The following is a 12,770-nucleotide window of genomic DNA, read 5'->3' as shown; positions in this document are numbered from 1 at the left end:
ATCATGCTACAGTAACTTAAACCTTCCACAGGGAGGCAGTGTGAGGCAGGACGTTTGGTTGAATGGGGAGTGGCACATTCATGAGAGGCTACACTGAAAAGCTAATCTCCTGCAGACAGTGAAGAGCTTTCCAAAAACCCCTTGTTGTATCCTTTAAATACTCTCATATAGGAGTGTCATACAGTTAGATCAGTTAATAGCTGGCATAGTTGTACTCTTATATGAAGAGTTGCCTATTTGTTCGATTCTGTTATGTGTAACAGTGTAGTTTTTAGCATGGTCAATGCCATATATTAGAAGATTGTCATTGAAACTTTATCATATGATCATGAAAGCTGGATTCTACCTAAAGTTATCTTGAAATGTTCAGTTTGTCAAAGATAGTGTAGTTGCATTGTTGAATTGTGGATCAGCCCCGGGGAAAACCCAAAATGTCATACTGGGACAGTGGCCAAACAGACCATGGAAATCATTGGCAGATGATCTGGACCAGGAGAGGCTGATGAGAAACATACTGCATTGCATCTACATGTGCCCGAGTTTAAAAGTGAAACTCTTTAAAGTTCTCTCCTGAAGAGCGTACTGTTGACCAGAGAAGCCCAGTGTGTGTGTGTGTGTGTGTCTGTGTGTGTGTGTGTGTGTGTGTGTGTGTGTGTGTGTGTGTGTGTGTGGGCGGGTTTGGGTGGTTTACGAGGACATTTATTTTAGGTTACAAACTGGTAATTACAAGGGTATTATGCTATAAATGTGGTTTATGAGGACATTTGTAGTGTCCCCATAATTCAAATCGCTTAAACATACTAAACTATTTTGTTTTGAAAATGTAAAAATGCAGAAAGTTTTTTGTGAGGGTTAGGTTTAGGGTTAGGGGATAGAATCTATAGTTCGTACAGTATAAAAATCATTATGTCTATGAAGAGTCCTCATAATCATAGCTCTGTGTGTGTGTGTGTGTGTGTGTGTGTGTGTGTGTGTGGGTGGGTGGGTGTGCGTGCACGAGCGCGCTAAACACAGTTGTCCCCGTTAGGGGCATGAGTGGAGGTGGGGAGGAGATGAGCTAATGGTGGGTCGGCTTTCAGGAGAAGGGCCACGTTTGAAAGCTCTACACACACATATATACACAAATTGACACGCAGCCCTGCTTAATCATCTTGCAGTTACCACAGCAACCTGTCAAAGGATAGGACATTCATCTCAAAGTTGATGTCTTTCTACTTCTTTTTCTGTCACCAAATTGTTTATTTTTGCCTTCTAACATGTATTTAATGGTGCTGTAGGCCTTTTTTGAATACTGCAAATAAAATGTCCTTACTACATGACAGATACCACTGAAATAGGTGTCTTGAGAAATCACACCTGTCTCTGTGACAGCACTAGATGAGGCTTTGGAGACAGAGTGGGTGGCTGAAATTAGCAAAAGTGGCAAAAGTTAGCAAAACGACCAAAACTGCTTACAGTTTTCTGTGTTTACATTGTGTGCCACTGTGAACAAGCTTCTCTCATAGCACTTTAGATTTTCACTGAAAAATGACTTACATTTTGGATTGTTTCTCACCTATATCTAATGTATGCTTTCAAAAGACATGGAATATGGATGCGCAAGTTGCATGGACTACTTTTTAACACTTTTTTTGTGTGTGCGTTTTTAAGCTTTGAAGGAAGTCAGTAAATTATGACAGAATTGTCATTTTTGTCATTTAATATACTGTTTAAAAAATCAGTGATCATGTCAAGAGATGCTAGAAAAACATTGAGGCCCAATGATCAAAGCCCATCTAGTGCATGTTCATATAGACCAATAGCATAGATGGACATAAGACGAATCCTGTGTGAATGCTCCCTCTTAGAAAATGACAATCATGGCACAAGACGTTGCAAAAAATAAATAAATAAAAAACATAAAAAACTTCCAACGGCCAAACATGTCTGCTTATGTATGTGTACGTAGACTGACAATTTAAAAATAGCACAAAATAATGCAAGAACGCATCCTGTGTGAACACCCCCTCAGAGTGCAGCATAATTACAGCTGTGGAGCATCATTTGCTACTCCATCAGAGTCTTTGTATTGGACAACAGGATTCCTGCCACTGACAATTACCCACCACATCTCTGGATATATGTGAATTTCATTGCTTGCTTTTTAACCGGGCACTGGAATTTCAAAGCAGCACGACTCCAAAAGACCTCACAGAGAGAGAGAGAGAGAGACAGCTGATGTGTTGTGATAGTTTTGTAAGTGATGTGATTTCTTTACAATTGTTCTAACTCAAAAAAGCACTAGAAAAGAGCTAAGAAGGATGAGCAGTCAAAAAAAAAGTGGTCTTAAAATTTTATGAGGTGACAAAAAAGTCTCTCTTTTTCAAGATAAGTACTCTCACACATACTGTATTTTCATCCCCAGCGTTCCTCAAGTGCAGCTTTACATGGCTTAAAAGGAACATTCACAATTGCCAAACCACAAAGCCCCAAAAACATTAGAACCCAAACTCCCCATAACCACAGCAATCGTCTTCCCCCTACCAAATAACAAAATAATGGGTGAAATGAACACATGTAAAAGGATTTTGAGGCTTGCGGATGGAGCAACCCATGACTCTTAAGAAAGAGACATCAGTTCACACATCTGATTAGAATTCACTCTGCCAATCATTTGGATCTTCTCTGTGTCAAAAAAACCACTGTTTTGAATAAAATTATCACTTACATGGCAAAACAAACAGGTCCTTTCTCTTAAAAGCATTGACAAGTTTTGAAAAATTACTATTGTTTTCATTAAGCTCCCAAACACACACAAATTCAATTGTTTTACTTTTCCGAGGCTGTCATCTGAATATTTTTTTACAACATAATTTTTTCCAACCAAAGTTTGATCACAGCTTTTTGTCTTATTATATTACTTTTTTTTTTTTTTTTCATTTATCTTTACAGATAAACAATGCAGCATGATCCAAGACCAGTCAAACGTACAGACAACCCATTAACATTCAAACCGACACACTGGCAACCGTTCTATTATATATAACAAAAGATAATATCTATATATGAATGTTCAATTAGAAGAGTTATATCAAAGACATGGCCACAGAGTCATAAAAATAAATCTAATAAATAAATAAGTCAATAATTACAGAAGAACTCTTTTGAGGAAACAGATGACTGACTGAACTTGCTAACCTCACCATTCACAGAAGCATATAATACACAATTTGTACTTTTTTCAGGTCACTGAAACATTAAAGAGACTTAGACCAATACAGCAGTCAGGGTGGTCCTGAAGAATACTGATTGGTCAGTTCATCTATATTTTACATATGCCCACTTCCTCTTGTTGCTCATCACAAGCATCACTGTCATTTAAATTCTCTCTATTTATGTTCAGTGCATCTCTATTAATGTTTGGTAGAAAGGTATGTCCCTTTCGTCACTTCCCATGCAGGTCAATTCATTTGACGTTTAAATGGCACGTTCATGTTCCTGCCTGCTTAGAGTACCTCTCAGACCAGTCCATCATTCCCTGGCAACAGATGTTTCCTGATGCCAAACATGCAGAGGTCCCACTGTGTAGCACCATGCCGACCATCAATGATCGGAATGTCCCGTCTTGGCATCTTCTCTGCATAGAGATGTCACTTGGAAGGTGGAGCCCCTGGTGGAGGGAGGTATGAGCAACACTACACTGTAGTCTCATACTCCATCACTTCTTTGGGGTTGCTGAAGCTGTAGTACTGGATGCGAGGCGTCACAGGAGACGTATTCTCCAGCACCAGGATGGTCTTCCTCAGCCTACGGTCAATAAAGTGGGCATCCCAGGCCGGGTACCTTTTTCTTGGCAGGTCGATGCGAATAACGGGACCCTCAGTCCTTGGGGGATGAGAGGAGGGAGCTGGGGGCACACTAGGAGGCCTCACCTGAAATACAGGTAAGCAGCTGTCTCTATCCCCCGACCCAATTTCCCGATCCCCACCTGTAGTCCTCTGGAGGGTTCTGGGAGGACTGGTGACCACATCTTGCTGGGGCAGAGGTGTACCCAAATCCCCAATGCCCCCTAGCCCGATAACCCCCATTCCCTCCTCTACACAGCTCCACTGAGTGCCCAGGATGGGCCCGTCTGGGTGGAGCAAGCAATAATACACAAACATAAAGAATGTTCCCAGTGCATAGCTACACACCACCACGCACACGATAATCAAGGCGTAGAAGTCCGAGGTGTGCGGTCCTCTGTGGATGTACCATGCTGCGGTGAGTCCAACGTTCTCAATCAAGGTCACGCAGTAGTAGACGCCCAGTCGAAAGCGGGCACGTCCTTCCTTGACATTGAACCAGCAAAAGATGTAGATGATACCCACCACCATGTTGTAGATGATCTCCTCCCACTTGGACATGCAGAAGTCGGTCTCGCCCTGGATGATCCAGAAGGTCATGGCGCACCAGTGGGCCACAATGAAGATCCCGAAGTAGAGTTGGAAGACTGAAGCAAAGAGGGCGAAGGCGATGGTTCGAGCACCGATGGTGAAGAGGTGCCAGAGCATCTGGACAATCACAGCCTTGTAGGACATGGGGAGCTTATCATCTCGGGAGTCTCGCAGAACCTTCTGATAAGAGGCAATCATCCAGGCAAGAGAAACCAATGATGCAGATGCAGAGAGACCTACAAAGAGAAAAGAAAACCTCAGTACTTAAGGGGGTGATATAGTAACCTTCAAATATCTCTGCCATTAAACTGCATGTGTTATTAGTCAGGTATCTTGCTATAAATGCTTATTACACTGCTCTCTGAAATACTTAATTCTGACTGGTTAATTGCTCCATCCAGTGGTCTGATATTTCTGAGAAAATACTACACATCCTGGGATAAAGTGATATTTTGGTCATCCGGGTATTGTGAGTCATCTTTTCCTGTTTCTCTGCGATCTCTACAAGTAAGCTAATAAAATAATTTCTAAATTAAATAAAATCAATACTTCATGTCCATTTGTTTTTTCTTTTGCAAGTAGCCTTTTAATAAGCGGGATAATGAGCAGTCAGATTGTAATTTTTTGCTAAATAAACACCAAAAGAATTCAGATGTGAAATTCAGCTGTTTCTAGAGACTCACCTTACATGTATAAGAGAGTGCATGTTACACCTCTCCTTGTCTCTCTACACTGGCTGCCGGTTGCATGTATAAAGTTCAAGGCTCTGATGCTGGCATACAGACCAGTCACTGGGTCTGCTCCAGCTTACCTAAAATCATTCTTGCAGAGCTATGTTCCCACCAGAAGGCTGCGGTCTGCAAATGAGCAGTGCCTTGTGGTATCAACACAACGAGGCACCAAATCACTTTCCCGGACATTCTGCTTGACTGTACCTCGATGGTGGAATGACCTTCCCAACACCATCCGTAAAGCAGACTCCCTCTCTGTCTTCAAAAAACATCCAAAGACACAAATTCTTTGTGAGCACTTGACCATAGACCAAAAAGAAAAAAGAAAATATATATTCTTGTTGCACTCTAATCTCTGTCTTGGCTAGTACTTTTCTTATGCAATTGAAGCTTGGCAATGCCGGACTTTTCGTGTTACTGTCTCCTTAAGATGAATCACTTATGTTGTATACTTCCTCATTTAGTGACTCAAGTCGCTTTGGATTAAAGCATCTGCTAAATGAATAAATGTAAATGTACATGTCAACCATTTAACCAACTTTCACTAACTTGTTAAACAAGATTCACTTCACTGTTACCCCGCCATGACAGTAGTTGACCTAAAAGAGAAAACTGACTGTAGAAAACAGTTTGCCATGTGGCAACATGCCTTGTGGCAATGCCAAGAATGTAATGCATACTTGAGTTGCATTGTTTTGCGTTCTGACACATTTCAGAATGCAATGAAGTGTAAAATCAATCTTTCTAGAAATAGCTAGAAGCATTAACGTACTTGTTATAGACCTAAGAGTGTGTACTGTATATGTGTGTTTCTCAACCACATAACATTCTTCAAAGCTCTCTGAAAGAATACTCTCATTCAAGCCACACAAATTATATTTATGATACACAAAGACTGTGTTGGTTATTGGGTATTTGACATTAAATACTTTTGAGAAGTTGAGATGTCCTGCGGTGTGTCATGCTATACTCCATCTAAAACTATTTTAAATAGGATTTTGCTAATTCTAATTCTTTTAAAATTACTATGCATGCATGGCTTTTATGTACATACTTATTGAGAGACTACATGGAATATTTGTACTTTTGAAGGTCTTACAACTAATTTGTCACACTGTAGCACCATTTAAAATGAACTAGTGAAGGAAAAAAGAGTATTATAATGGCGAAAACTTCAGAATAATGGTGACCAGTCACAGCGCCTAAAATATACCCTTTCCCTTATACATTCATGCACATTGTAACCTAAATTATTCCATGGACATGTGTAAATAGCTTATCAAATAGCTTATTATAAAGTTTTATCTCATTAAACACATTTTAAAAGGGCCTGAGTCAAAAGCTGTCATCTATAGTAGTCTGTAGCCATTTAAATAGCCTGAAAATAACAAGTGCTAAATATACCTAATCAGAATCATTATGAATGACTTCATTTCCACATTCTCAGCCTTCTGCCTTAAATATTTAATTAAATATGATGTGATTCATTGCTAATTGGACATGTGATTAAATATTAACTTTTGAAAAATGAATAATTCAGGCCCTAATTAATGTCTCTTGCATCTCTTGACTCATAATATACTGTATATATATATATATATATACTGTATGTGTGAATATACCTTGCGTCATGATGGGCACATTTCGAGAGAAAGGATTCTGACAAGGCAAAGATGCAAATTGATTTTAATTCCACACATCACAGCAGCTCTTATGAAACATGAACTGTCATGAGCTGGCAGAGATTAAAAAGTGGCTTTATCAAGAGTTAAGTAAAGAGTTATGCCGAAAAACGACAAATGTAAAAAAATAAATAAATAAATGTTGCGTTAGTTGTTTTTGTTGTAAATTTTCTAAACATAATTTATAGAAGCTACAACACCTGCTGAGACAACAAATCTCTGGGCTTGTTCCCCAACTGCCAGAGAGTGTGTCCCGCTCTAGAGAGTGTATGTGTGTGTTTGATTTGCTGACAGGGAGACAGACAGGCACTTCATACTGAGATTTCATACTGAACACTAGCGCATTGTTTCCCAACCTTTTTTGTCTGAGGTACCCCCACAGTATGGCTTAAAGTCTGGTTCAATTTTGGGTAAACTATTCCTTTAAAAAGTAACTGAATGTGCTAAGCCAGTAATTACAAACAAATTGCAAGATTCATTGTTTAAGTTATGTAAATCTTTTGACAGCCTTAATATTTTGAAGTCTATTTTATAGGTTTAACAAAGCAAAATACAAATCTTTCCAAGTTCCCCTTGGAACTTGCTTAAGTACCCTCCGGGATCACACATACCTCTAGTTGGGAATAAGAGCCTCTAGAGGAAAGTTTGAGTGCACGGGTGTAGAGCACGTGTGTGTGTGAGTGAGTGACTGTGTATGTTCTTGTGTGATTGAGAGATATGGAGCTATCTTAGGAGGCTTCCACAGAGAGATGATGCTATCATGAGAATCAACTCTTTATTAATACATCCCACCACATGTTTGTTTATCTGCTGGGTCCCTGCAGATTGATGTTGTTCTGGCTTGATTCACCTCCCTGTCTCAATCCACACACACACACAAGTTTTTAGGAACCAACACTTTCAGCATAACCTTTTTTCAGTCCCCTCAGGCAAGCTTAAATAAGGTCAGCCGAGGACATTCAAAACACCACATGAAAAGATTGCAGCCCATCGCTTGTGGTCAGGTCTGGATTTGTGAAATTTTCAATTATGAAGGTCGATCCTGGCATAAATAATTCAAGTCATACTTTTATTTTCCAATTCAAGCCCACACAGTACATATCATATTCTGTATTTCCCTTTGCACAAACTTGAACCTTGCTGGCTATTAAGTGTTTACTTGATTCCTGGCTAGAATCTTTCTGAGTCTCATTTACACATACTGTATCTCGCAGTGTTGTAGTCAAGACCATCTCATCCGAGTCCAAGTCCAGTCCGAGACCAGAGTAGGTTGAGTTCGAGTCAAGACCGAGACCAGAAGAGGGTCGAGTTTTGAGTCAAGACCAAGACCGGAGAGGGCCAAGTCCAAGTCAAGACCGAGACCAGTAAAGGCTAAAGGAGTCTAAGACAAGAGCTTTTTATGAATGTATTAAATGTATAGTTTAAAGGACTATTGACTATATCAAATAAACCTCATTTATTATTTGCTTAACCTTATGTTGGTTAAACAACATTACCAGTTAAGAATAAAAAATAAATAAAGGGCATGTCCTAGGTTAAGAGCACAAATTGGTATTACAATTTCGACATGTTCAGTGTTAACAAAATGTCAGTGAAAAACTCAAATTAAAGGTTTAAAGTGCCTATGTGTCTTAACATGGCAATACAAACTACCAGCTTCTGTATACTATTATATTCCATTCAAGTCAAGTACATTTTTGTTTTACAAAATACAGTATTACTGTACTATAACTAAAATGTGACAATGTCTGGAAGAAGGGAGGCTGAATCCAGTAGCAGATGTAATAACCGTTATTTATTGTAGATGCAGAGAATGGGAAAACAAGACAAAAACATAAATAAGATGAAGGCTTCAATGGTGGTCTTCTGGAAGTGGATCTGGTCCAACCAGGGAGAGCAATCAGAGTCTTCAGACATGCTAGGAATGAGCGTGAGACGTGGAGAGGAATGTTCTGAAGCCGGCCACCTCCTGGGGTCTGAGAACAGAGGAATCTTGAACACACTGGGCTGGCACACACACACACACACACAGAGGAACAGAAGGGTAAATTTGTCATCTCCAAATGAGAGGCAAATCCACAGGGTTGACGGAGTTCGCCGCCAGTAACAGGGAAATACAATTACACGGAATTAAACTGTAGAGAAATAGTCCAACTGGATCCATAATGCCAATGAAACACAAAAGCTAGAAGCAAAATGCATGAGCGTCAACGGCTGACTAGAGTAGCGAGCAAAGAAAGAAAATCCAGTGAAGAGATGAGTGAAAAGCAGTAAATAAATACACGAACAAACAGGTGACAACAATAAGACAAACGAGCCGACACACTGAATATCCGAACGGCAACACATTCACGCCGCCACGTGACAACTGTCAAACAGGAGGTAAACAAGCCAAGCTTGTAAAGCGAGCTGTCAAACACAGACACAAACAGAGCAGACAAGGAAGAGAGACAGATCAATCAAAAACCCTGAAAAAATGGGCCTAAAAACCAAACAATTGTAAGTTGTTGTAAGTCAAGTAAGCATTTCTGCTTACTTTTGCCTGCAAGATTTAATCTCGAGGTATGCAGAAATTATTCAATTCTGATGATATCGAGAGAAATATTTTTACATTTTCTTCAATACAGTATGTGTTCTAAAAGACTAGACGCTGTTCTGCACTGTTCAGACCAAGGCAGTGCAACAAACCCAGATAGCACACGTATGTCTCCGAGATGTCTGTTTTAGATCGTTTCATCTGGAAAGCACCTAACATCTGCTAAACATCTTAAAAAGATCAGATTTACAATCATTATAAATCATAAATGTTTCAAAGACATTTGCTGAATGTCTTATTGACATCTGAGACATACTTACTGACATACGTCTTATTGCAAACAAAGTAAAATAGACGTCTTCTAGATATCAACACACACATCAAATAGACATCTGGGTGTTGTACGAGTGCTATCAGGGAATAGAGTATGACACAGGTGTCTCGAGTCATTTTTAACAGTTGATGTTCATTTTAACTTGACAAAAGAACGTAAATTTTGTTTTTGGTGCTCCTGCACAAAAAAGGGCAAAAAACAGCGATACGTAATGCAATGGTAAAAGACATCTGTTTAGCATGTTTACATAGAAAAACAACTGAAAAACAGCATGGATGGACGCAACAACACATTTGGTGTGAACAACCCCTTATTAACAAGACAGCACCAATGGAAGTTTCTCAAAGTTACCTCTCAAAAAAGCAGTCTTTTGTTGACTGTAGGTAAATATCCACTTTATCCAACGGTTGGATTGTTTTCCGTTTTCTAAAATCCTGATGCTGTTTTAATGAGTGAGAAACGGCTTCAAATTATTCAGTGAGATAGCAATCCGAACTAATCGGACTGAATAGCCAATCGATTCAAACCTTTTTGCTAACCTGTTTGGCCAATTCGCTGAAAAGAACCGACTCAGTAGAATAATTTATTTGTGAACTGGGCATCACTAGTTCTGATTCTACACAACAGACTGAAATGTGGGACAAACGTCAATATGTCTGATATTGTCAGTCAAAAATATTTGTCAGATAAGTTGAAGCTTTCACTGTATATATTTTGAAAAGGGACTCGACTGGACTCGAGGTTAAGTCAGAGTCCACACTAGTTCGATTTCGAGTCAAGACCGAGTCAAATTGCCCATGAGTCCATGACAAGACCAAGACCATGAAAATATGGTCATGGACTCAGACTTGAGACAGATCTCCAGTCTTGAATACTACAACACTGGCATCTCGTTTTCTGTTTGTCTCTCAGTCTCGCTCAATTTCTCTCTATCTCCTGTCATCACAAGCAACATATTTGGTGCAGATCCAGAGTCAGTGTCTTAGGGGCCGTTCACACTCAGCATGTTTTTGCATTCGTCTGCACTGTTTTTCTCCGCATCTCGCTGTTTTGTCAGCGTTTGCACAGAAGTGCTACGTTTTTTAGATGCTGTGTCAGCTTAAAAAGAATGTAACTCAAAAATACTTCTTAACCAATGTAGGTATTATTTTTTTACATAAACAAAGTCTGTCCATAAAGCTATCTAAAAATCAATATCTATAAATTATCAAGTTTATCTAAAGAATTTCTCATTGTATATTAAACAATTTGTATGTTTAATTATTAACTGCTGCCGATAGAGTCCAGGGCATGCGGTGCCCTCTAGCGGTTCACGCTGAGCAGCACAGCAGTATGAAATGATTTATCATTACAATTCAACTCGCAAAGTTTGTCAAAATGATCGCTTCCCAAATGTTGGCTATAAAGGTGTTTGACCTAAACTTTATTCTAAACGCTTGCTACTTCGGCAGATTGGTGGTTATGAATGACAAAATTAGAAATGATCATTTACGTTGCAAATATATCACAAAAAGCATTTATGTGTGATTAAATATGTACATGTGTCATTTATTTCTGCCTTTCCTGCTAAAAAGACTTGCTCAACCTGCATGTAATTCCCATGATGGTCTAGACTGGTTATGCTTGTTAGTGCTGTTTTTTTTTTAGCAGGGTTTGGAGAGGAGCTTGCATTATATGCATCTCTTGCAATGCATCCACGGCAGACGAACAAAAGTGCTGTTCTGTACATGCAAAGTTTGAATGGCAAATCCAGGTGGACAAAAACATGAATAAAACAAAGGGACAAAAACATGAAAATAAAACTAAAGCTGGCATCTCTTCGTACTGAGTCATTTCTCACATTGATAATGCAAATGTACTGTGGTTTGGACTCAAAAGTACAATGTGAAAAGAGACCAGCTGGGAGAGAGGTGTGTAATCGAAATTGGTTAGGACCAAGCAATCTAATCAAGTATGTAAACAGCCTCATTTGCACTCAAATGCATTTTACTTTCTCTGTCTGTCTCTCTGTCTCACTCACTTTTTTCTCTCTCTCTCTTGTCCTCCCGAGCAACTCATTTGTTGCAGATCCAGATTAACTGAAATCATAATTAGCAGAGATCCAAAAGCATTAGTCTGTGTTTTCCCGCTCTGCTCCCAGCCTGCCCATGTGCTCTGTGCTCTCTCCCGGCCTCAGATTCTGAGGCTCTCATGAAGAAATGTGCTGGCAATCTTAATTAAATCAAACATTTGACGCAGCGCAAACCCACTGCCACAAAACCACCTCAGATTAGAGTGCAGTTTAAAGAGAAAGGGATAAGACAAGTTAAAGCCCAATGCTGTCAAACAGAGAGAGAGAAAGAGAGAGAGAGAGAGAGAGAGAGAGAAAGAGAGAGAGAGAGTGAGAGTGTTAGTTCCAGCTATTGCACTTGCTTAAACATCTAGACGATGTGGTGGAAGGAAGTAGATGGTAGGTGTTTACATAATGTGTTTTAATAAAAATATTTGTACTGTAAGATTATATTGAACGGCTGCATAAAGGATACTTTTAATTCCTCAGAGAATCAAACTGCATCCTAAATAGCATACTAATGGTGAATGTGGCAACTAACAAAACTTCTGTGAAGGGTATCAAAGTTACAAATGACTTGCTCTTATCATCTGATTGCAGCTGCATTTCTCTTCTAGTGCTTTTAGGTCTTAGTGCTGCCTTTGACACCATAGATCACGATATTCTCTTGGATAGGCTTGAGAATTATGTTGGCATTTGTGGAAGGCATTAGCTTGGTTTAGGTCCTATTTATCCGACCGCTACCACTTTGTCTGTGTAAATGAGGAATTGTTAGATCAAATTAAAGTTAAGTATGGAGTGCCACAGAGATAAGTTTTAGGGCCTCTGCTTTTCTCCTTATAAATGCTTCCCCGGGAGACATTATCAGGAACCTTGGAATTAGTTTTCACTGTTATGTCAAAAATACCCAAATTTATATTTCTTCGAAAACCAAAAGAAATTAGCAATGTGTATCAGTGATATCAAAGATTGGATGGCTAGAAATGTCCACTCAATTTAAAAAAAAACAGAGGTATGAATTG

At 39.3% G+C, this 12,770-nt stretch overlaps 1 protein-coding gene across 1 annotated transcript in view; it reads right to left on the bottom strand.

Moving 5' to 3' along the window:
• Nucleotides 1-1,701: 1,701 nt before the first annotated feature.
• The window catches only part of LOC127420379 (XK-related protein 7-like), a 131,363-nt gene continuing 120,294 nt past the window's right edge, over nucleotides 1,702-12,770 (bottom strand). The window contains exon 3 of the mRNA XM_051662638.1: nucleotides 1,702-4,651. Coding sequence (XP_051518598.1) covers nucleotides 3,675-4,651 — 977 coding nt within the window. The 3' untranslated portion in view covers nucleotides 1,702-3,674. The remainder of the gene's footprint in view (nucleotides 4,652-12,770) is intronic.

Source organism: Myxocyprinus asiaticus, chromosome 29 (assembly GCF_019703515.2).
Source record: "Myxocyprinus asiaticus isolate MX2 ecotype Aquarium Trade chromosome 29, UBuf_Myxa_2, whole genome shotgun sequence".
NCBI classification, from domain to species: Eukaryota; Metazoa; Chordata; class Actinopteri; order Cypriniformes; family Catostomidae; genus Myxocyprinus; species Myxocyprinus asiaticus.
Note: the sequence above shows the minus strand (reverse complement) of the source record. Positions and strands in the feature narration are given on the sequence as shown.